We start from the raw sequence: 26,930 nt of genomic DNA, 5'->3' as shown, positions 1-26,930 counted from the left end.
CAGTTGTAGGAACAACTGTAGGTCTGGGCTCAGCTGGGATTCATGGACATCTGGTTTGATGTGTCTATTTCTCTCTTTCTCTGCATGTATTTAGGGATTATCCCTCTCCATCTCCATGCAGCTTCTTCACTATATGTTGTCCTTCTAGCAGGGCAGCTGAACTCCTTATATGGCAGTTCAGGGCTTCTAAAACATAAAAACAGAAGCTTCAGGTACTGTTAGGACTAAGGCTTCAGGCTAGCATAGTGTCACTTTCACTTCATTCTATTAGTTAAAGAAAGTCCAAGGCTAAGCCCTGACCCAGTATGGAAGGGGACTACATAAGAGTGTAAATCTTGGAAAGTGTTCACTGGGGGCCAGCCACAGATTAACCATCTCTAGTTCCAAGTAATTTCTCTCCCATATGCAAGATACACTTACTCCACTTCCAAGATTCTTAGTCTCATGCCGTTATTGCATCAGGCTCAGGCTTAAGTACAGAATTTCATCATCTAAATCAGTTCCAGGTGGCAGAAACTTCTGAACATGGCTTCTCTTAACCTTAAGACCTGTAAATTGAAGAGACCAGTTATCTGTTCTTTATATACAATGGTGAATCAGGAATAGGATGACAATTGGCTCTTATATTCCAAAGGTGAATGAAGGGGAAAGTGAAGCATATAGCAGTCAGTGAGCCATAGTGATTCTGAAGCTTCCGGCTCTGCCCTCTGAGAGTCTTTCTTTTTCCATAAAAAAGATCTTATACTGGTAGCTGAGTAACTTTGCAGCCTATGTCTTATCTGTAGAAAGTTGTTTCAAAGTCCTCTTTGCATTTTAAATTGTCTCTGTTTCTTTCAGTCCAAGATACTATGACTGTCTTAAAGTTTTGTTTTGTTTTGTTTTGTTTGTCTTTTTGCCATTTCTTGGGCCGCTCCCACGGCATATGTAGGTTCCCAGGCTAGGGGTCGAATCAGAGCTGTAGCCGCCGGCCTACACCAGAGCCACAGCAACACGGGATCCGAGCCGCGTCTGCGACCTACACCACAGCTCATGGCAACGCCGGATCCTTAACCCACTGAGCAAGGGCAGGGATCGAACCTGCAACCTCATGGTTCCTGGTCAGATCCGTTAACCACTGCGCCACGATGGGAACTCCAACTGTCTTAAAGTTTTGTGGGATTCCTATGTATTAAATTATTATCTCAGCCAAATGTTATATCCCTAAATATCTTTAAAACAGACTCTTATTTACTTCTGGCTGATAGGGTGTGTAGCACAATATCCTTAAGAATCTTAGAAGCTCTCTGGTCTGGCAGAGAGGATCTAAGAAGCCACCCTAAAATGCTTAGAATTATTTTTTGTCTAGTCAAATGAGTCTGTACGACACCACCTTAAATATTTTTGAGGTCTTAATAGCAGTTCTTATAGCTCTGTGATCTTTATTTTGAAACCACATACCTGATCAATGAAGTCATGAGGTAGGGATTCCTGGCATAGGTACAGTGGCTTAACAGTGTCATCAAAGACTAGGAACCAGGCTCCTTTTTATCTTTCCTCTTTTTCATGTTCATACTTGTCACCTGATGATCCCCAGATGTTTGTTTCAGTCCTAGGCATAGTACGTAGATCAAGGGAGGGGGTAGAACATTCGGATTTTGTTTTGTACTTGCCCCCTTTTATTTCTACAAAGAAATAATAGTTTAACCCAGTAATCCTTCAGCATAGTTTGTGTCCCATTGACTAGAATTAGGTCATATAACAACCTTTAGTTTCAAAGAAGGGGAAAACTAGTATTTGGCAAAAATAGAATGGGACTGCCAATAATGATTCATTATGTTGAATGAATACCTTGCTGTTACAAGTAAAATTCAGGTTCTGTTGATAACAGGGTAGTATCAGGGGTGGTTTTTATATAATTAGTTATAAGTAGTATTACACTATTCTTCTCTCTTATGGGAATCCTCTGCCTCCAGATCTTCTTGGGGTTCATTTATTCACACCATTCAGGTCTCTACTCAGCTGTTACCTTCTTAGGGGGCCTTCTCTGACCACTCTAAGTAAAATAATTAGCCACTTACCCAACTCCATCTCTAATTTTTTCATGTATTAATTGGTGTCATAATTGTCTGTCACTCCCATGTGACCTTAGGTTCCAAATGGTAGTGATTTAATCTTACTCATCAGTGTATCTTACCATTCAGAGTAGTGACGATTTCATGATGGGCACTCAATAAATATTTGTTCAAGTAGTTAATTAATTAAAAATATTGCAGTGTATTGAGGTATTTATTCAGAATCTCTGAATACATTACAACTCCTGGGCCTCATTGTATGTAATTAATCAAAATCATTTGCTCCTAGGAAATGCAAATTATTTAGTACTTTGAGGGTGAATTAACCACCTAGTTCTAGCATAGCAAATGTCAGGCATGAGGCAGCAAGATTAACTCCACATTCTATAAGGAGTAGTGATAAAGACTCTGATTATTTATGAATCTTTGAGTTTAAAGTCACTAGTGTCTGCAGAAGTCTAGGATTAAGGAAGGTAGGGTGTGGTTTGTGTGATATCAGTAACTTTATGTTCATCCACTTGAATGTAATTTTTTTTTTTTTTTTTTTTTTTTTTTTTTGCTTTTTAGGGCCTCCCCAGCAGCATATGAAGGTTCCCAGGCTAGGGGTCAAATCAGAGAAACAGCTGCTGGCCACAGCCATAGTCACAGCAACACAGGATCCAAGCTTCGGCTGCGACCTACACCACAGCTCACGGCAATACCAGATCCCTAACGCCAGGGATCGAACCTGCAACCTCGTGGTTCCTAGTCAGATTTGTTTCTGCTGCACCATGACAGGAATTCCTAATTTTCCTTATTAAGCCATAAATTCCATTTATGAAATTTAAATCCTTAAATAATGATTGATAGACTGGGAAATATGCCATGACCTTCCAAACCCATTGTCTTTGCTAACTCTGCTCTTTGAATCAACCCAACTCATGCAAGTAAAATGCTCCTTGCAGTTATTTTATCCACTGTATTTTTAATTCAATAATTTTTCATTGCTAATCCATTCCAAATGCAATAGTTTGCATTTATTAACCCCAAGCTCCCAATCCATCCCACTCCCTCCCTCTCCTCCTTGGCAACCACAAGTCTGTTCTCCATGTCCATGATTTTCTTTTCTGTGGAAAGGTTCATTTGTGCCATATATTAGATTCCAGATATAAGCGGTATCATTGGTATTTGTCTTTCTCTTTCTGACTTAACAATAAAAAATTAATAAAAAAATAATTTTTCACTTATAAGTTTTTCTAATCTATATGTTTTTTAACAAATGTAGTAAATTCTTGAAACTATTTGAGACTATAGAAATTAAAACTAGAAATAAGGGGGACTTTTCCAACTGATTAAAACTAGACCATCTTTTGAGATAGATAATTTAAATTTTCTAATAATTTTTCCCTTTGCTCATATTTTTCTTAGGAAGGTCTGTTTTCTGTTGGTATCTGAGATGGATTTTATCAGAGATAAAATGATTGGTCAGCCCTTCAATCTGTTTTGATCTTGCCTATGTCTTACAGAAACATTTTTGGACTGTGGATAGTACCTATGCCTATTATTTTCCACCCCATCCCTACTCTGATCTATTCTCCACTGGTCTTTGTCCTGTTTTGTTTTTTTGGGGTTTTTTTTTTTTTTGGTTTTTAGTTTTTGGTTTTTTGTTTGTTTGTTTGTTTGTTTTGCCTGAAGAGAATGACCCCTATGTGCTACTTCACCAGGTCTCTTTCTGGCGGACTTCCAGTTAGGTCCAGCAAATAGCAGGCACTGGCAGGATATTGGAGAGCAAGAGGGGACGGAAAGGTGGGGTTTTTCTGTCCAGCTATCTTCCTACTTTGGTGCTGTGGTTCTAGCAATGGATTTTCCTTCATGTATGTAGCTGCTAATGGGTGCCTCCACCTATCAGTGGGCTCTGGTTGGATAGATGACACTTTTCAACTATTGCTCTCAATATCCTTTATTGGTTCCTTATCTGTACTCACAGCTCTCATTTATATTAAACCCTCTTAACTGAACCATTTTAGAGGAATTCTAATTTCTGCTCTAATTAGTAATCCTTTCAGTTTTTTAGTAGTTGTACAGATTTTCTTCTATTTTTATATCTCTGTTCATTTTACAAAGATATTGTAAAAACTCAAATTATCATCTTGACCTGAATATTAATAATGAATTTTTAAAGTAGAGTTGAAATTATGCATACTTAGGAAAAGTTAAGCCATCCTTGGAGTTCCTGTTGTGGCTCAGTGGTAACAAACCCAGCTAGTATCCATCAGGATGTGGTTTAAATCTCTGGGCTCACTCAATGGGTTAAGGATCCAGCATTGCTGTGAGCTGTGGTATAGGTCATGGATGTGGCTCAGATCTGGCATTGCTATGGCTGTGGTGTAGGCTGATAGCTGCAGCTCTGATTCGACCCCTATCCTGGGAACCTCTGTATGCCACAGGCGTGGTTCTAAAAAAAGAAAAAAAATTCAAGCAATCCCCCAAAGATGCAAGAGAGAAGGAGCCTACAATTCTACCATTCAGAAATTATTAGCAGTAATAATTAATGTGTGGTGAACATCATTCTGTTAATCTTTCCATTTTGTTGGGAGATAGTTCTCCATGATTCTCTTGCATTTTTGCACATCTTGTAGGAGACACAGCATTTGCATTCTGAAAATAGTTTGCAAAAGCCACTTTAAAAAGAGCTGATGGTTAAGGTATTTGATGGGCTTTTCACAATCCCCACCATCCACATGTTTCTGAGATTGTTGACCATTGGAACATCCTACTAAAAAAAAAAAAAAAAAAAAAAAAAGACAAACTGTACTGTTCTCACCTCCTCCAGGCCCACACTTTTTGGTCATGGTTTGCAGCTCTTCCCAGAAAGAGATAATTTCCTCTCATTTGTTCCCTGGGTAACAATCAGGACAAAGGGAATGGAAGGCTATATAGGTCTATTCCGAAAATTTGAGATTTCACCTCGACCATTCCTGGCCATGATGCTTCTCTTTCCCGTAATGACAATCGAGTGTTGGCCTGCTTGTACACCTCCATGTGGCAGCCAAACCAAAAGGGGCCTAAGGGGTTCAAACAATCTGATTGAGCCAATTACATTCTCTTACTTGATTGATGATGCGCTAAATCGCAGCAATAATGACCATTTGGTTGAGCACACTGTAGAAGGGCCCAGTCTGGACCAATGGGGGGGACATAATGGGCTTCTGTAAATGTTATAAAAATGGCTTCATTCACTTTTGGATCTGACTCTTCTGGATGAAAGGTCTAGGTGACATTAAGAAATTGTTGAGGAAAATGTGAAGTTGTAGCCATCTGCAAACTCTTCTGTTTCTGATGAGGTTCAGTAAGGTAGTGTTAGGAGTCTGACTTCTAGGACTTCCTTCTTCCTCTGCTTTTTTCTAAATTGGAAGATACTGGTAAGAATTTTAAGGCTTTTGTTGATTTATTTTCTTTCCTTGGAATTGCTTCTAGGGCTGGAGGTAGGGTTAGGAACCAGGTGATTTTGCACACCACACTAGCATCACTTATGACTTTGCTTGGCTGCTCCATTTTGAAGTTAAAGACAAAAAATTGCACCCCATTCCCTATTTAGCTGCTGCTTATGAAATTTTGACCTTTTATTATTTTGTTTGTTTTATTAGACATTAGTGGGAAAACTTTGCTATCCTGCTTTATTCTCCCAATTTTACCTGGAAGTTGCTATAATTAATATGCAGGGTCAATAAATAATTTCTGGGCTTTAATGAAATGTTAGGAGAGTTCCCATCATGGCACAGCAGAAACAAATCTGACTAGGAACCATGAGATTGTGGGTTCAATCCCTGGCCTCAGTCAGTGGGTTAAGGATCCGGCATTGCCATGAGCTGTGGTGTAAGTCACAGACGTGGCTCAGATCTGACGTTGCTGTGGCTGTGGTGTTGGCCGGCAGCTGCAGCTCTGATTCAGCCCCTAGCCTGGGAACCTCCACATGCCGTGGGTGCAGCCCTAAAAAGATAAAAAGACATAAAAAAAAAAAGAAGAAGAAGAAATGTTAGTAAAATTCTTTTCAGTGACAGAAAAACATTTCCCTATATTCAGTTGAATCCACTTCCTTATTAGCTTGTTGCTTCTTCTAAAGTTAGTACTGTCAGTGTCCTAATACTTGTTATTCATCTGTTCTAAGAAGCCATTACACTTTTTCACCACTCTCTTCTCAATATATTTGTCTTGTAAAATATACATAAGAAAGTGCCTAAAACATGAGCATTTTAATAAGTAACTATAAAACAACAACCATTGTAATCAGTGCCCAGATCAAGAAATAAACAGTGCAAGTACACCCAAAGCTCCCCCTCAATTGCATGTCCTTTCCTGATCACAATCACGTCACATCCTCTTCAGAGATGGCCACTATCCTCACTGTTGTGATAACATTTCTCTGCTTTGTAGCTTTACTACTTATTTTTACATTCCCAAATAACAAGGTTACGCACGTACTTATTGTGTTATTGCCTATTGTTTTCAGTATTATATTTGTGAGATTTAATAATATTTTTGTATGGATGTAGTTAAGTCATTTTCATTGCTATAAAATATCCAGTTGAATGGACTATAATTTAAATGTTGTGTGAACGTAATTTATTAGTCCCACCCATTTTTGATAGAATTTGGGTTGGTTTTAGTTTGGGAACAATTGTAAATAATGTTGTTATGAACATTGTTGTGGCCTGAGACTCCCTGGGGTGTATACATAGAGGGATTACTGATTCTAAATAGATAATATGCTCAATTAAAATTTACAGATAAAGCCACACTGTTTACCAAGCTAGTTGTACCAGTATACATTTTACCAATAGTGTGTAAGTGTTCCTATAGATGTTTCCTGAATAACATGTTGATACCATTAGACTTTTAATTTTTTTTATTTGTTTGTTTGTTTTTGTTTGTTTCTTTTTCTTTTTCTTTTTTTTGCTATTTCTTGGGCCGCTCCCGTGGCATGTGGAGGTTCCCAGGCCAGGGGTCCAATTGGAGCTGTAGCCACTGGCCTACGCCAGAGCCACAGCAACGCGGGATCCGAGCCGCGTCTGCAACCTACATCACAGCTCACGGCAACGCCAGATCGTTAACCCACTGAGCAAGGGCAGGGACCGAACCTGCAACCTCATGGTTCCTAGTCGGGTTCGTCAACCACTGCGCCACGACGGGAACTCCAGACTTTTAATTTTATGAATATGAATCTTATGGTGATTTTTCTCCCTTTTGTTTTCTATAAACTTGATTGAGCTATTACCTACTATATTAATTTCCTAGGGATGCCATAAAGTATCACAAATTTGTACCTTAAAACAACAGAAATGTACTGTCACATTGTTCTGGAGACTAGAAGTTTGAAATCAAGGTGTCAGCAGGATCTAGGTCCCCCTGAAACTTATAGGGGAGAATCCTTCCTTGCTTCTTCTAGCTTCTGGTGTTTGCCAGTTATCTTTGGCATTCCTTGGGTTGTTAACTATATCATGCCACTCTCTGCCTCTATTGTCACAAGGCCATCTCCAGTTATAAAGATATCAGTAATATTGGATTAAGGCCCCAGCCTGCTCTTATATGACCTCACCTTAACTTATGACATCTTGGGAACTATGTCTAGTCACTTATGATGGAGCATGATAATGTCAGAAAAAAGAATCTATACATGTATGTGTAACTGGGTCACCATGCTGTATAGTAGGAAATTGACAGGTCACTGTAAACCAGCTATAATGAGAAAAATAAAAATCATTATATATATTAAAAAAAACCTACTACATCTGCAGTGACCCTATTTTCAAGTTAAGGGCACATTCTGGGGTATTAGGGCTTGGGACTTCAGTAATCTTTTTAGGGCTATACCTGTAGCATATGGAAGTTCCCAGGCTAGGGGTCAAATTGGAGCTGCAGCTGCTGGCCTCCGTCACAGTCACAGCAATGTGGGATCCAAGCCACATCTGTGACCTACACTGCAGCTCACGGCAATGCTGGATCTTTAACCTACTGAGTGAGGCCAGGGATCACCTGCCTCCTCATGGATACTAGTCAGATTCATTTCTGCTAAACCACGGTGGAAACTCCCAATAAATCTTTTTTGAGAGGCACAAGTCAACCCATATCATTTACATACTATGAAATATACCCAATTTTATGTGAACAATTCAGTGAGTTTTGAAAATGTGTATTTCACCATGTAAACATCTAGAACAATTCTATCACTGCACTGTTAAATATAATAGTTTTTAAGCTTTATTGAGATTTAATTAACAAAAATTGCATGTATTTAAAATGTACATGATGATTTGATACAAGGATACTTTGTGAAAGGATTATCATAATCAGGTTATTTAACATATCCGTCATCTTCCAGTTACCTTTGTGTGTGTGTGTGTGGTGAGAAAACTTAAGATCTACTCTTTTAGCAAAAGTAAAGTATAAAATATAGTATTACTAACTATAGTAACTATGCTGTACATTAGACCTTTAGAATGTATTCATCTTATAACTACAGTCTTGAACCCTTTGATCCGTGTTTGCCTATCTCCCTTATACCCCAGCTGCTGGTAACCACCATTCTACTCTCTGCTTTATGAATTTGGCATTTTTTAGCTTCCACATACAAGTGAGATATACAGTTATTTGTCTTTCTCTGTCTGACTTACTTCATTTAGCATAACGCCCTCAGATTTCACCCATGTTGTCGCAAGTGGCAGTATTTACATATCTCTCATGGCTGAAGAATATTCTGTTGAGATAGAGAACACATCTTTACCCATTCATCTTTCAATGAACCCATAGATTTCCATATCTTGACTATTGTGATTAATGCTGCAGTGAACCTGAGAGTGCAGATATCTCTGATATCTTATTTTCGTTTACCTTTGTATATACCCAGAAGTTAGATTGCTGGATCATATAGTAACTAAACTTTCTGAGGAACTTCTATGCTGTATTCCATAGTAGCTATATCAGTTTACATTAGTATGAACATTGCTCAAGGATTCCCTTTTCTCTACGTCCTTGAAGTCATGAGGTGACCTCACTGTGGTTTTGGTTTGCATTTCCTCGATGATGCACCTTTTTATGTACCTGTTGACCATGTGGATGTATTCTTTGAGAGAATTCAGGTCCTTTGCCCACTGTTAAAATCTGTTCGTTGTTTATTTGCTATTGAGTTATGTAAGTTCTTTACATAGTGTAGCCCTTTTTGAGATACTGGATGGCCTTTTCATTTGTTGTTTCTTGGCTGGGCAAAGCTTTTCAGTTTGACATAGCCTCACTTGTTTATTTTTTATTCTGTTGCCTTTGTGTCTGATGTTATATCTTTAAAAAAAATCATTGCTAAAACCAATGTCAAAGAGTTTTTTCCTTGTTTTCTTGTAGGAGTTTTACCAAGTGCTACATTTTAGTCTTTTACCCATTTTGAGCTAATTTTTGTGAGTGCTATCGGGTAAGTGTCTAATTTTATTCTTTTGCATGGGGATATCCAGTTTTTCCAACTCCATTTATTGAAGAGACTATTCTTCAACGGTTGAGAAATCTTGGCTAGTCTATCAAAAGTTAGTTTGATATATGGTGGCTTATTTTTGGAATCTCCTATTCTGTACTATGGTCTGTCTGTTTTTATGCCAGTACCATATTGTTTTGCTTATAATAGCTTTATAATGCAGTTTGAAATCATAAAGTATAGGCCTCCAGCATTATTCTTTCTCAAGATTGCTTTGGCTATTCAGGGTCCCTTGGGGTTCATACACATCTTAGCAGTATTTTTTCTATATCTCTGAAAAACATCATTGGAATTTTTATAGGGATTGTATTAAATGTATAGCTCATTTTGTTCATTTTAACTGTATTAATTTTTCCAGTCCATAGACATTGGATATCTTTCCATTTATTTGTGTCTTTGTCAACTTCTTTCATCAATGTCTTATAATTTTTAATGTCTTTCACCAACTTGATTAAATTTATTCATAAATATTTTATTTTTGATGCTATTTATTTATTTAATTATTTGCTTTTTAAGGCCACGCCCACAGCATATGGAGGTTCCCAGGCTAAGGGTTGAATTGGAGCTACAGCTGCTGGCCTATGCCACAGCCACAGCAATGCGAGATCCAAGCTGCATCTGCGACCTACACCACAGCTCATGGCAGAGCTGGATCCTTAACCCACTAAGCAAGGTCAGGGATCAAACCCACAACCTCATTGTTCCTAGTCAGATTTGTTTCTGCTGTGCCACAAGGGGAACTCCTTCTGATGCTATTTAAATGGAATTGTTTTTTAATTTCTCTTACTGATAGATCATTGTTAGTGTATAGAAACACAACTGATGTTTTTATATTGATTTTGTGGCCTAAAACTCTACTGATATTGTTTATTAGTTCTAACACTTTTATGGTGGAGTCTTCAGGGTTTTCTATATATAACATGATGTCATCTGCAGACCATTTTACTTCTTCCTTAACGATCCTTAATGAATAGGATACTTTTTTTTTCTTTTTCTTGCCTAATTGGTACAATTTCCAGTACTATGCTGAATAGACATGATGAAAGTGGGCATATTTGTCTTTTCCTGATCTTAGAGGAAAAGCTCAACCATTGAATATGATGTTAGCTGTGGACTTATCATATATGGCCTTTATCATACTGAAGTATATTTCTTCTATCCATAATTTCTTGAGTATTTTTAATCATGAGAGGGTGTTGTATTTTGTCAAATGCTTTTTCTATATATATTGAGATGATCATATAATTTTTATCATTCATTCTGTTTGGTGTATCACATTTATTGATTTACATGCTTTGAAACACTCTTGCATCTGAGGAATAAATCAAATCTGATCATAGTGTATGATCCTTTTAATGTGCTGTTAAATTCAATTTTATGAGGGTTTTTTTTGGAGGATTTTTATATCTGTGGTCATCAAAGATATTAGCCTTTAATTTTCTTTTACTGTCCTTTGTATCCTTAGTGGCTTTGGTATCAGGGTAATGCTGGCCTCGTAAAATGAGTTCAGAAGTATTCTCTCCTCTTCAGTTTTTTGGAAGAGTTTGAGAAGGATTTGCTTCAGTACTCCTTTAAATGTTTGGTAGAATCCACCAATGAAGGCATCAGGTCCTAGACTTTTCTTCATTGAGAGATTTTTGATTACTACTGTAATCTCATTATTGGTCTGTTCAGATTTTCTATTTCTTTATGATTCAATCTTGGTAGGCTGTGTGTTTCTAAGAATTTATCCATTTCTTTTAGGTTATCCAATTTGTTGGCATATAAATATTTATAGTAGTCTCTTTGCATTTTGTGGTACTAGTTGTAATGTCTCCCGGTTTATTTTTATGTATTTGAGTCTTCTTTTTTCCTTAATCTAGCTAAAGATTGGTCAACTCTGTTTATCTTTTCAAAAGCCATATCTTAGCTTTGTTGATCTTTCCTACTATTTTCTTATGTCTATTTCATTTATTTATTCTCTGATTTTTTAAAATTTCCTTCCTTATGCAAACTTTGGGCTTAGTTTGTTCTTCTTTTCCTAGTTTTTTGAAGTGTAAAGGTAGGTTATTTGAGAGCTTTCTTTTTGTTCTTACTATAGGGTTTAGCACTAAAAACCTGCCTCTTAGAACAGCTTTTGCTGCATTCCATAGGTTTTGGCATGTGCTTCCATTTTCACTAGTATTAGGATTTTTTAAAAATTTCCCTTGTAAATCAACTATAATTTAAAAAGTCATTAAATGCAAATATACAACTATAAAAAAATTTCCCTTTTGTTTTCTTCTTTGATCCATTGGTTGCTTGGGAGTGAGTTGTTTAATTTCCACAAATTTGTAAATTTTCATTTTCTCCTGTTAATGATTTATAGGTTCATGTCATTGTAGACAGAAAGAGATTCTGTATGATTTCAGTCTTCTTAAATGTGTTAAGACTTGTTATGCAATCTAATATATGGTGTATTATGGGATAATGTTCCATGTGTACTTGAAAATAATGTGTATTCTGCTGCTGTGGATGGAATATTCTATATATAATTGTTAGCCTCATTTGGTTTAAAGTTTAGTGCAGATTCAGTGCTTCCTTATTGATTTTCTGTTTGGGTGTTCTGCATTGTCAAATGTAGTATATTGAAGTTCCCTGTGCATTGTTAAATGTAGTATACTGAAGTTCCTTACTGTTGTAATATTGCTGTGTATTTCTCCCTTCAGGTCTACCAGTATTTGCTTAATGCATTTAAGTGCTCTAATGTTGGTTGCATACATATTTGCAGTTGTTATATCCTCTTGGTGAATCGGCCCCTTTATCATTATATAATGACATTTTGTCTCTTTTACAGTTTTTGGCTTAAAGTCTATTTTTTTCTGACATAAATATAGCTACCCCTGCTCTCTCTTCTTTTGCATTTGCATGGAATATCTTTTTCCATCCCTTCACTTTCAACCTATGTATGTCCTTAAAGCTGAACTGATTTTTTTAATAGACACCATATATTTGGGTCTTGCGTTTTTTTTTAATCTGTTCAGCCAGTCTGTTTTTTAACGGGAGAATTTAATAAATTTACATTTGAAGTAATTATTAATAGGTAAGGGCTTACTAATTCCATCTTAGTAATTGTTTTCTCGCTGTTTGTATTCCTTTTATTCCTTCCTTCCTCTCTTATTGTCTGCCTTTATGAACTGATGATTTTTCATAGCAGTATGCTTTGATTCCCTTCTTTTTATCTTCTGTATATATATTATAATTTCTGTTTTGTGGTTACTATGAGTCTTACATAAAACATCTCATAGCAGTCTGTTTAAACTGATAACAGCATAATTTTGATCACATACAAAAACTCTACCCTCCCTTCCCTACATGTATAGTTTTTAGTCACAGTTTACCTATTTTTATATTGTATATTCATTAACAAATTGTTCTAGTTATTGGTAACACTTTTTTCTTTTAACCTTTTTTTTGCCACACCTACAGTATGCATAAGTTCCCAACAGAGAGTGACCTGCATCACAATAGCAACCCAAGTCCCTGCAGTGACACCACCAGATCCTTAACCTGCTGAGCCACCAGGGAACTCCTCCCTTAACCTTTATACTAGAGTTAAGTGATAATACACAACCATATTACAGTATTACAGTATTCTGTGTTGGACTATATATTTACCTTTACCAGTGTGTTCTATATTTTCATATATTTTTATGTTATTAATTTCAGCTTGAAGAACTCCTTTCAGCATTTTTGTAAGGAAGGTGATGAACCCCTTCAGCTTTTGTTTTTCTGGGGACGTCTTTATCTCTGCTTCATTTCTGAAGAAGAGATTTCTGGGTAAAGTATTCTTGGTTGCTACTTTTTTTCTTCTTTCATCACTTTGATATATCATTTCACTCTCTTTGGCCTGCAAGGTCTATGCTAAGAAAACTGTTAGTAGCCTTTTGTGGGTTCCCTTGTATGTGAGAATTTTTTTTTTTCTTTGCTGCTTTTAAAATCCTCCCTTTATTGTTAAAAATAGACAGTCTTAGAGAAGATCTCTTTGGGTTGAATTTATTGGGAAACCAGTGAACTTCATGAATTTGTATGTCCAAATCTCTCCTCAGCTATTATTTCTTTAAATACACTTTCTTCTCTTTTCTATCTCAGTTCTCCCTCTGGGACTCCAGTGATGTGTAAATTGTTTGGCTTGATGGTATCCCACAAGCCTATTCCCTTAGGCTTTCTTCACTTCTTCATTCTCTTTTTATTGTTCTCCTTTGACTGGATAATTTCAAATAATCCAAGTTCATAGATTCTTTCTTCTGTATAAACAATCCTGCTGTTATGCCCTCATTTTCCATTGTATTCTTCAGCTCCAGAATTTGTTTGGTTCTTTTTCTAGTGATCTGTCTCTCTAAACTTGTTTTGTTCATGTTTACATTGAATCGTTTTTTTCTGTGTTTTCTTGTAGTTTGCTGAGCTTCCCATAAAACAAATATTTTGTGTTTTCATTGAATCGTTTTTTCTGTGTTTTCTTGTAGTTTGCTGAGCTTCCCATAAAACAAATATTTTGAATTCTTTATCAGGCAAATTGCAGATTTTTATTTCTTTTGAGTCTGTTACTGGAAAATTATGGTGTTGTTTGGTGGTGTCATGTTTCCTTGATTTTTTTTTTTTTTTTTTTGTGCTCTTTGAAATCCTGCATTGCTATTTTCACATTTGAGGAAGTAGTCACCTCCTCCAGTCCTTATTGTCTGACTTTGGGAGAGAAATAGCTTCTGTCATCCCTGCTAAGTATTCTAATTCTTGGACTTTTTCAGTGGATATGCCTGCTCCATACTTCTTGTTCCTTTTTGGGGATGGTGGTAGTAGGGGGACAGTAATCTCTAAATAGCATATGCCTTCTCTCAATTCTGTAAAGCTGTTAGCCTCTCATTTGCTTCTTCTGAGTGTTGAATGCTCAAGTTTGTGTGCTTTCTCCCAACTCTGCAGGCTATGTTTCTGTGCATGTTCACTAGCTGTTGGCAAAAGCTCACACTCACTGCCCTAAGGGGCATGCAGAGGAAGCCAGTCGTAGGGTGGGGTATGTGTGAATGATTCATACAACGTGTTGGGATGCCCGTCAGCAGTTTTGGGGAATCTGAAAGCAAAGTGTCCCAGTGGCCCTTAGGCAGGCTTCCTGATGGTGTCTGAAGCAGCTAGTAGGATCATTATCCTTTTATGCATTCCAAGCCGGCTGCTGTTCTCCCAGCTCCTCTCTGCTCTGCTTTCACATGGCTCACCTCAGTATTCTGGATAAGGTGAGAAGGAAATAGGCCTCTTTGGTAGTGTTCCACATAGCTGTGAAAGCTGTCTCCTCATTCATATGCTCTCGCTTTCCCCATAGGAGAAACAGTGGGTGAAGAGGGTGTCTCTTAGAACTAAACTGTGCTACCTTGGGAGAGGGGTGATGCAGGAAAGCAAAACTGCTCCTCTACCTGCTTTGGTGCATCCATTCTCATGTTTTCACTCCAACAGTGCACTGGAACTTCTCTGCTAGATTTCTAGGCTTCCAGAAAGGTGCATTCATCTGTGGATGATTGTCAAAATTGGTGTTCTTTGGGTGGAAGGTGAAAGGAAACTCCTATTCTGCCATCTTGATGACATCAGACAATATGACATTAGCTGCAAGATTTTCATAGGTTGAGGAAGTTTCTTTCTATTCCTAGTTTGTTGAGAGGTTTTATTAAGAATGGGTTCTGCATTTTGTCAAATGCTCTTTCTGAAACTATTGAGTTGATCATTTTTCCTTATTTAGTATATTAATGTGATAAAATACGTTGATTTTTATCATTAAATTAACTTTGCATTCCTAGGATCAACCCTGCTTGGTTGTAATATATTATCTTTTTTCATATATTGTTGGATTTATTCACTGAATTTTATAAAAGAATTTTTCCATGAATATGAATTTCATTAGAAATATTGGTCTGTAGTTTCCTTGTAGTATCTTTGTTTGCTTTTGTTATTAGAGCAAGACTGGTATTATAAAATGAGATGGGAAATTTTATTTCCTTTTCAATATTCTGGAAGAATTCACTCTTTTGCTTGTTTCTTGAAGTGACAGTTGAGGTAAAAGATTTGAGATCTTTCTTTTCTTCTAATGTATCAGTTACTTATATATTAATAATATATTTATTGCTATAAATTCCTCTCTAAGTACCACTTTATATTTATCCCACAATTTTTGGCTTTTGTTTTAATTTTCATTCAGTTCAAAGTGCTTTGTAATTTTTCCCTTTTGATCTCATTTATTGCATAGTTTAGTGTGTTATTTAGTTTCCTAATGTTTGGGAATTTTCTAGAGATGTTTGTAATTTAATTCTCTTTGATCAGAGAACATATTTTCTATGATTTGAATCCTTACAAATGAATTGAGACTTGTTTTACAGCCTAGAATATTGTCTATATTGGTAAATATTCTGTATACATTTAAAAACATTGTGCATTCTGCTTTTGTTAAGTGGAATGTTCTTTTGAAAAACTAAAATATTATTTTGAGATAATTATAGATTTTCATTCTTGTAATAAATAATACAGATAGATCTTTATAAATCTTGCAAGACTATAGTATATCAGGACCAGAATATTGACATCGATATTAACAGACACTTCCACCCCATAATAAAGAGCCTCAGTTTATTTATTGATGTTTGACTGCTGACAGCTTTTAAACTGCACCTCTCTTTCCCTCCTGCTCCATTTCTGGGCAAGCCTATAAGAAGCCTTGGATATGTCTTCCTTTGTTGCCATAAAAACATCTTCCTCCACATGGGAATTCTCCTTTCAGCCCTACCATCTAACCACAATAAAACCCTTAAACCTGTTCTTTCCCTGCTCTCAAGTATTTTGGGGGCTCACTTGGGAGGTCAGTCATACTCTCACAAGAAAACTTCATTTTGCACAGTAAAAGGAAACAATCAAGAAAATGAACAGACATCCCACCAAATGGGGGAAAATATTCTGCAAATTATCTATCTGATAAGGGGTTAATGTCTAAAATACATAAAGAACTCATAAGACTTCAATAGCAAAACAAACAATCCAACTAAAAAATGCACAGATTCTGATGGACATTTTTTCTAAAGAAGACATAAAAATTGCCAACAAGTACATGAAAAGATGCTCAATATCAATAATCATCGGGGAAATGCAAATCAAAACCACAAAATTTTACCTCACGCCTGCTGTGATGGCTATCATCAAAAAGGCAAGAGACGCTAAATGTTGACTAGCATGTGGAGAAAGAGGAATCTTGGGCAATGTTGGTGGAAGTGTAAGTTGACTTAGCCACTATGGAAAATAGCATGGAGGCGCCTCAGAAAATTAAAAATAGAGGTACTATATGATCCAGCAGTCCCACTTCCAGGTATATACAAAGGAAGTGAAAATAAGATATCAAGGCAATATTTGGATTCCCATGTTTATTGCAGTGTTGTTCACAATAACCAAGACATGGAAACAACTGAAGTGTTGGTGAGATGAATAGTAAAGAAGATGTGATATATATGTATGTCCAATGGAATAGAGAAATGGGAAAATCCTGCCATATGTGACAACATGGGTGGACCTTGAGGGAATTATGCTAAGTAGGAATACAGACACAAATACTGTATGACGTCACTTATATGTGGTTAAAATATATATATGTGTGTGTGTGAGTGTGTCTTTTTTAAAAGTTGGACTCATAGAAACAGTGGAATGGTGGTTACCTGGATGTGGGGAAATGGGGACATGTTGGTCAAAGACTACAGACTTCTAGTTATAAGATAAGTTATGAGGCTCTAATGTACAGCATTGTGATTTTAGTTAACAATACATTTTAAAAGTTGCTAAGAGAATAGATATTAAATGTTCTCACCACAAAAAAAGAAATGTTATGAATTATGTGATGTGATGGAGGTGTTAACTAACACTATGGTGATAATCATAATATACGAGTGTATCAAATCAACACATCTGACACCTTAAACTTACACAACATTCTATGTCAATTATAGCTCAATAAAGCTGGAAAAAATACTGGGTCTAACTTACAGTTATAATTCATGGATAGTCATTACACCAGCCAGAATGGCCATCACCAAAAAGTCTACAAACAATAAGTGCTGGAGAGGGTGTGGAGAAAAAGGAACCCTATGACACTGTTGGTGGGAGTGTAAATTGGTGCAACCACTGTGGAAAACAGTATGGAGATTCCTCAGAAAACTAAAAATAGAAATAACATTTGATCCAGCAATCCCACTCTTGGGCATCTATCCAGAGAAAGCCATGACTCGCAAAGACACATGTACTCCAATGTTCATCGCAGCACTATTTACAATAGCCAAAACATGGAAACAACCTAAATGTCCATTGACAGAGGAGTGGATCAAGATGAGGTACATATACACAATGGAATATTACTCAGCCATTAAAAAGAACAAAATACTGGCATTCTTAGCAACATGGATGGACCTAGAAACTATCATGCTAAGTGAAGTCAGCCATACAATGAGACACCAACATCAAATGCTTTCACTGACATGTGGAATCTGAAAAAAGGACAGACGGAACTTCTTTGCAGAACAGATACTGACTCACAGACTTTGAAAAATTTATGGTCTCCAAAGGAGACAGTTTGAGGGGTGGGGGGATGCACTGGGGTTGTAGGATGGAAATCCTATAAAATTGGATTGTGGTGATCATTGTACAACTACAAATGTAATAAATTCATTGAGTAAATGAAAAAAATAAACTATCGTCTGATGTTACTGCCAAAAAAAATAATTCATGGATAGTCATTAAACATGTTACTGATATAATCTTTTAGAGTTCCTTAACATAAAATAAAGGACAAATAGCTGTGCCTCACTTTAACCATTGTAATCATTGTCTTGCCTAAATTCTCTATGGTTATAGCACCCATTGTCTTAAAATATCTCAGAATTGCCATGGATGCTCTGAACCAACGAGTAATAAAATTGTCTTGAGCATTTACAAATTGACTTGGCAAAATGGGGTCCCCAGACCATCCCTCCCAGTTAAAATAGTTAATGCATCCCAATGTAAATTAAAACAAGGCCCTCAAGTATTGAAACTTGTTACATGAGACCTACTTAAAGTAGGGGTAATTATCCCCACCTGTTTTCCATTTAACAGTTTAAGTTGGCCTGTTCTTAAACTTGGTTTTTGTTTTTTTGTTTTTGTTCTTAAACTTGGAAATAATCTATGGTGTTTATAGTATGTACCTTCATCTAATCAGCAATTGATAAATATTTTGCTATTACACATTTAGCTGCTCTGTTCTGTTTCATTCCTATTTCGACAGCCTCTCAGCCACAGCTTGCCTTCATCTCGGGAGGGGCACAAAATACCTGCTTACTGGTGGGTACCTCAACAGTCCTGCCCATCACACACAATCTTTGCAGACAAGGTCTTAACTGCATCCAACTTTCTCCAGGAGTACAGGCATGACATCTTCCTCCAAGGAGATTCATTTGACACACTCATTCAGGACATGCAAATATTCGCAAAGGAGTTTATGAATAGAGGATGGGCCATTTCCCCATGCCTCACGCAAAACTTGCCTCCTTGACTAGATTCCTAAAAATTATTTGGTAGACTAAGAGCTGCTCCATTCTTGATACCATTAAGAAATAGTTTTGAAACTCTCAGCACCTACAGCATTAAAATTTATTGAAACATATTTTGTAAAAAAAAAAAAAAAAAGTTCCCATCCTGGCACTGCAGTAATGAATCCAACTAGGAACCATGACATTGCAGATTTGATCCCTGGCCTCGCTCAGTGGGTTAAGGATCCAGCATTGCCATGAGCCGTGGTGTGGGTCACAGACGCAGCTCAGATCCTGCGTTGCTGTGGCTGTGGCGTAGGCCGGCAGCTACAGCTCCGAGTAGCCCCCTAGCCTGGGAACCTCCATATGCTGTGGGTGTGGCCCTAAAAAGGACCAAAAAAAACATATTTAGGGGTACTGGAGTCAAAAGTTCTTAGGTCTTTGATCTATTTGAAGTTGATTTTTTTGTGAATTGTGTGAGATAAAGATCCAATTTCATTTTTTTTTTTTGCATATGGATATCCATTTGTTCCAACACCATTTATTTAAAAGATTGTTCTTTTCCAATTGTGTATTCTTTGCATGCTTTTCAAAGATCAGTTGACCATATATGTGCAGGTTTATATCTGGGCTATCTCTTCTATTCCATTTTCTACTCTCTTCCTTTGGTTTATGTGTTTTATGCAAGTATTGTAGAATTTTATTTACTGTAACAGTCAACAAAATGAAAAGGCAACCATAGAATATGCAAAAATATTTACAGACTATATGATGAAGGGTTACTCTCCACAGTATATAAGAAACTCCTACAACTCAATGGCAAAAAAACAACCAACTAAAAAACAGACAAAGGGACCTAACAGACATTTCTCCAAAGAAGACATGGAAATGACCAAAAAAAGGTGCTCAACATTACTAATCACGAGGAACTGCAAATCAAAACAACAATGAGCTATCACCTCACGCCTCCTAGGATGCCATTTATTAACAACAACAACAAAAAGATAAACAAGTCATAAGTGTTGGTAAGGATGTGGAGAAAAAGGAATCTGTTTATGGGACTCTAAATTGGTGTAGCCACATTAGAAAACACTATGGAAGTTCGTCAAAAAATTTAAAATAGAGCTACCATATGGTCCAGCAATCCCAGTCCTGGGGCATATATCAAAAAAACTGAAAACAGGATTGCAAGGAGATATATGCCTTCCTATATTCATTATAGCATTATTTACAATACAAGAGATATGAAAGCAATCTTAGTAGCCATTACTGGATGAATAGATAAAGGGAATGTGGTATATATACACAATGGAATATTATTCAGTTATAAAAAAGAAGGAAGTCCTGCCATTTGTGACACAGTGATGGACCTTGAGAGCATTATGCTAGGTGAAATATGTCAGGTAAAGGACAAGTGCTGTATGATTTTACTTATATATGAAATCTTTTATCTTTTTGTTTTGTTTTGTTTTGTTTATAGGGCTGCACCTATAGCATATGGAAATTCCTAGGCTAGGAGTCAAATCGGAGCTATGGCTGCTGGCCACAGCCAAAGCCACAGCAATGCCAGATCTGAGCCAGTCTGCAGCCTACACCACAGCTCGTGGCCATGCCAGATCCTTAACCCCCTGATCAAAACCAAGGGTCCAACCTGCATCCTCATGGATACTAATTGAGTTCACTTCCATTGAGACACAATGGGAATTCCCTTTATATGTGAAATCTTAAGATTTCACATATAAAACCCCCAAACTCATTTGTACAGAGAACAGATTGGTGGTTTCCAGAGGTGCATTTTGGGGGTGGGCAAAATGGGTGAAGGTACAAAAGGTACAAACTTATTTATAAGATAAATAAGTCCTTGGGATGTAATGTACAGCATAGTTAACAACACTGTGTTGTGCATTTGAAAGTTGCAGAGAATAAATCTTAAAGAAAAAAATTATAAATATGTCCTGCTGGATATAAACTAAACTTAGTAATCATTCTACAATATATACATATATCTAATCATAATACTACCGTATTATATGTCAATTATATTTCAGTACAAAATAATTTAAAATATTTTCATCATGTAGGAAAATTTAAAAGTTATAAACCAAAAGTATAATAATAATGACTTTTTTTTTAGCTTTTTAGGGGTATACCCATAGCATATGGAAGTTCTCAGGCTAGGGGTTAAATCAGAGCTGTAGCTGTGGGCCTACACCACAGCTGAAGCAATGCTGAATATGAGCCATACTGCAGTCTACACCACAGCTCACAGTAACACCAGATACTTAACCCACTGAGCAAGGCGGGGGATCTAATCCACATCCTCATGGATACTAGTTAGGTTTGTTCCTGCTGAGCCACAACAGGAACTCCAATAATGACTACTATAGCTTCCTTCATAGTTACCTTTTCTAGTATTCTTTGCTAATATGGGCTTGAGTTCCAGTCTAATGTCTTTTCCTTTCAGCCTGAAAGACTCCTTCAACATTTCCTGTGAAGCAGAAATAATAGTGACAAACTCCTCTAACTTTTGTTGATGCAGGAACGTCTTAATTCTTCATTTTTAAAGGATGGTTTTGCTTGTTATATAATTCTTGGTTGACAGTTTTTTTCCTTTCCACTAACTTAACGTAGTTTGTAATGAGAAATTCACTGTTAATTTTATTGAAGAATTTTATACATGATGAGTCACTTTTTTTTTCTTGCTGCTTTCAAGTACTCTATTTGTCTTTGTCTTTTGGAAGTTTTATTATCTCTTGATGTATATATCTTTGAGTTTATCCTCCTTTATGTTGAGCTTTTTGGATATGTAGATTCATGCCTTTTATTAAATTTGGGAAGTGTTTGGCCATTATTTCTTCAAATATTCTTTCTGACCCTTTCTCTCTCTGCTCTTTTGATTCCCATAATGTGTGTTGGTTTACTTCATTATTGTCCCCAAACTCCTTTAGGATCTGTTCATTTTTTTTTTTCATTTCTTTTTCTTCCTGTTCCTCAGGCTGGATAATTTTAATGTATATCTTCAATTCAGTGATTCTATCTTCTTTCTGCTCAATATGCTCTTGAACTTCTCCAGAGTTTTTCATTTCAGTTATTGTACTTTCTGATCCAGAATTTCTTTTTGGTTCCTTTTATAATTTCTATTTCTTTATTTACATTTTGTTCATATTTTTCCCTTGATTTCCTTTATTCATTTGTCCATTGTTTCCCTTTGCTTTTTGAACATATTTCTATCAAACATTTCTATCAAATTGTTTCCCTATGAATGGGCCTTATTTCCTATTTCTTAGTATATCTTATGATTTTCTTTTTTGTTAGAAATTGTACATTTTAAGTATTATAATGTAACTGTGGAAATTAAATTCTCCTCCTTCTCTAGGGTTTACTGTTGTTGATTTTTTTTTTTTTTTGTCTTTTTATGTCTGCACCCATGGCATACGGAAGTTCCCAGGCTAGGGATTGAACCAGAGCTGTAGCCGTTGACCTGCACCACAGCCACAGCAATGCCAGATCTGAGCCACATCTGTGACCTACACCACAACTCATGGCAATACCAGAACCTTAACCCACTGATCAAGGCCAGGGATTGAACCTGTGTCCTTATGGATACTAGTCAGATTTGTTCACCACTGAGCCATGATGGGAACTCCTCTTGTTGATTTTTGAGGGCTATAGTCACATGTTTCTTTACTGACCTATCCAAACTATTTTTTTGGAAAGATTATATTCTTTCTTTTTTTTTCTTTTTAGGGCCACACCCACAGCATATGGAAGTTCCTGGGCTAGGGGACGAATCAGAGCTGCAGCTGCCAGCCTATGCCACAGCCACAGCATTGCAGGATCTGAGCTGCACTGAGCTGCATCTGTGACCTACACCACAGCTCATGGCAGTGCCAGATCCCCAACCCACTGAGCAATGCCAGGGATTGAACCTGCATCCTCATGGATACTAGTTGGATTTGTTTCCACTGTACCACAACAGGAAGTCCTACAGAAACCATATTCTTATCATTTGTGGTCAGTCACGGAAGTCTCTGTTCCATAATTTTAGTACCAGCTCATGACCTCAGAGATTTATTAAAACACCAAAATTTAGCTGTCCTTTTTTTTTTTTTTTTGGTCTTTTTGCTATTTCTTGGGCCACTCCCGCAGCATATGAAGGTTCCCAGGCTAGAGGTCGAATTGGAGCTGTAGCCGCTGGCCTACGCCAGAGCCACAGCAACACGGGATCTGAGCCGCGTCTGTGATTTACACCACAGCTCACAGCAACCCCGGATCATTAACCCACTGAGCAAGGGCAGGGACCGAACCCGAAACCTCATGGTTCCTAGTCGGATTCATTAACTACTGTGTCACGATGGGAACTCCCGTTTTTTTTTTTCATTAACATGTCCCTGGTTACTCTTAAGTTTTGTGTTAGACTTTGAAGTTTGAAATAGTTTATCTGTCAGTCTCTGACAGTTTATATTTGTTTCACTGAAGGAACTCATTCTTTGAGCACCTTATCTACCATTTTCCAGGATATTGTTTCTCCATCCTCTTTTTATATATGCTTTCCTTGATAGCTTATTTTATCTTTTACGTTACTGTTTTTTTCCCCTGGTCCTGAGGGGAATAATAAAAAGTCAATTACATACAAAGTAATACCAGTACTTTTTTTGGTTGCCATTTCTCAACAATCTACTAAATCCAGAGTTTCAGCCATGCAAGTTATCTCACCACCTACAGTTGCACTGGTTAGTTATAAATTATTTCCTTTATATAAGATAAAGCAAATAGTAACATTGGATCTCATTTTATTATTTATAGCTGTCAATAATATTGTTTTAAAATTATGATATTTAATTTTCTATTCACCTTCTCTGGTCTGTTTTTATTTCAGAGTTCTCGTTCTTCCTTTAGCACAGTGTATGAAAATTTAAATATCACTAATAGCATAGGTAAGTTATTATTTGTATATATAGTTATAATTTTCAAATATTCAGTGAAATTCAGTGAAGTTATGGGAAATAATTATGAAGACTTTCCTTCAAAATGTAAATTACACTATGGTGTTTGTGGTTACTGGCATGAAAAACCTATGGAATTATAATATTAATGGGAAATCAAGCAGAGCAAATACAGTGGCCTTAATAGCTTAGATAATATATATCTTGATGTATTATAATATTACTAAACCATTTTTACATTTATCTATGTTTACAAACATTCTGGCTACCTATAGATCTGTCTAGTGAAGAGGTTTTTCTAATTCAAGTTGTTTTTTGATATCATTCTGAAGACACATTTGACATATCAGTAAACCCAAAGGTAATATCAAAATTCTTAACAATCAGTACAGCATGAGCATGGAAAACTATATCAGACAATGCTGTTGGATCAGAGTTTTGGATTCCCTGCTGTGCCATGTTGGGGTTGAAAGAAATGGGAGATTCCTAAGGAAATCAGTGTAGCCAGGGCAATGAATGTAAGTTGGGCACTCAGACATTTTGAGGCAGCAACGTTTTACAGATTAGTACAGCAGTGTTTCAATTTTTAACAGTTGGGGCAGTTATAACTGTAGTAACTGAACACCCATCTAATTAAAATGAAGAGAAAATTAGAGTGTCACTAAAACACTTGACAAGGAAGATAAGCAAGCTAGCACATTTCTGATGTGAAAGCATCCTTGAGTTGTAGAGAGTGTCCTCCAATTAGGAACTTATGGAGAAACAGATGAAAAACATATTTTTTAAAAAAAGGACATGTGAGGAAAATATTAGATGAAATTTTGGTTTTGAAGTATATTTTTAGAAGAAAGTCCTCAAAAGAGAAATTTGACTTATCTTGAATAGTTGAATGTGGTGAAATGAAAATGACTACAAAGCAATGCTTTAGCCATATATGACTTTGTATTTATCCATATATGTACATATGTATATGTATTATCTATCTATTCTATATAATAATAGTTCTAAGAACATATATTGGAATTCAGGAAGCTATTTTAGAACATAGGATGCCAGTTTCAGGAATACCTTAAATATCACAAAAAACCTAAAAGTACACCTAAATTATTATCTATTATAGAAGAGAAAGCGACCATTTGGAGTAATATCTACATCCTGGAAGATTAGGATACTTGGGTACCCATAATATGATTCTTACAAAACTTTCATTCTAGTATCTTCTGGAGTCTTCTAATCATAAAAGAAGTTTTGGAGTAAATCTGAAAGAATAGCAAGCAAGCTCCTTATTTTATTATTTCTGGCTATTCTTTGAAAAGGATAAGTAGTCCATCAATTAATAGAAAATATTAATGAGAAGGTATACTGGATCTCACCCCTGCCTTGCCACTAACCAGCTCTGGGACCTTAGTCAACCATTTATCCTATAAAACCTCGATTTCCCCATTTTAAAAATGAAAGAATGGAACTAGATACTAAGAATAAATATTTCAATACTCCCTTGTAGTTGCCTTATATTGCCTTATTTAATCTTCATAACTTTATAAACATTCCAATATATTAATTTATGTAATCTTCATACAACCCTGTGAGGTCAACATTATCCTAGTTTTATAGATATGGTAACTGAGGCATGGGAGAGTTGAGTGGTTTGACGATTCTGTAAAAGAAGTCTGTGAAACAAGTCAGTGATCCAATCTCCTCTGAAGAGTGAAGAGCTTTTATAAAGCAGTGTCAAATCAAATGTGAAACTGGAAAGAATATCTGTGGTGTATCTTTAAATAAGTAAATGCTTAGGAAGGAAAACAGGGCTTTTTCCTTATTGTTCGCTCCTATTTGCTCTTGGACAGATCATTAAATTTTCTGGATTTTTCTCATTTGTAAAATGAAATAAATGGTTTTAAGACTATTTGGTCTCCTATTTCACTAAAAGTTTATATTCCTAAATTTATAACTGAACAGAGCATTTTAAAAACTATTCAAGATAACTAAATATGTATTTAAATGGTTTTATTATACTTTGCATTCCACTTTTCAGTTTATTTATGTAGACCAGTCTTATATAATTAACCTAATACTCCTGTAGATACACTATATAAAATAAAATACGGTAATTAAAGAGTTTATTTGGTAGGGCTCATATAGCACTCTTGCTGTATTCCCTGAATTACCATTACTTTTAAGCAAATTAGAGGCATATGCCAACCCAGTTACTTTGGAGCTACTTTCATAGATACCTTCTGGCTCCTGATATTTATACATATATATTTTAGCCTAGCACCACAGCTTACTGAATACTATGGTCATTCCACTCCATACTTTATAACTTCTTTAAGTTTATTACATAAGAATCCTCTCTAGGGTCATGAATTGAATTGAGGGAATACAGAATTACTCATGAAAGGTATCTAGAATGAGGATTGTCTACACAGCTTTACAGAGATGGATATGTATAGCAAAGTATGATGGACGATTACCCAAATGACTACTAGAGGATAGGCTAACATGAATCTCTAAGAAGGATTATTAAAAATCTTTTGAGGGTTTTTCTTTTTTTTTAATTTTTAAAAAATTTTAAGGCCTCACCTTCAGCATATGGAAGTTCCTAGGCCATGGGTAAAATTGGAGCTGGAGCTACAGGCCTACACCACAGCCATAGCCACACAGGATCCAAGCTATAACTTACACCACAGCTCATGGCAATGCTGGATCCTTAACCAACTGAGCAATGCCAGGGATCAAACCCACATCCTCATGGATACTAGTCAGATTCATTACCTTACAGAGCCACAATGGGAACTCTCAAAGCAATCTTTAAACATTCATTCAAGCACAGCTTTGAATAAGGTCTATAATCATTAACAGCCACAAAACATTCATAACTACCTAGACTGCAATGATAAGG

The 26,930-nt window shown here is 36.3% G+C and overlaps 1 protein-coding gene across 2 annotated transcripts in view; it reads left to right on the top strand.

The window, feature by feature from the left end:
• C2CD6 (C2 calcium dependent domain containing 6) overlaps positions 1-26,625 on the top strand; it is a 91,105-nt gene extending 64,480 nt beyond the window's left edge. Inside the window, exon 14 of one of the 2 annotated variants that reach the window (XM_021075702.1) lies at positions 23,962-26,625. In XM_021075702.1, coding sequence (XP_020931361.1) covers positions 23,962-24,171 — 210 coding nt within the window. In that variant the 3' untranslated portion in view covers positions 24,172-26,625. Of the gene's footprint in view, positions 1-13,233; positions 17,692-23,961 lie in introns of those variants that run through there. The other variant, XM_021075703.1, reaches the window with a different exon arrangement.

This window comes from Sus scrofa, chromosome 15 (assembly GCF_000003025.6).
Source record: "Sus scrofa isolate TJ Tabasco breed Duroc chromosome 15, Sscrofa11.1, whole genome shotgun sequence".
NCBI classification, from domain to species: Eukaryota; Metazoa; Chordata; class Mammalia; order Artiodactyla; family Suidae; genus Sus; species Sus scrofa.
This window is presented reverse-complemented; position numbering and strand designations above follow the sequence as displayed.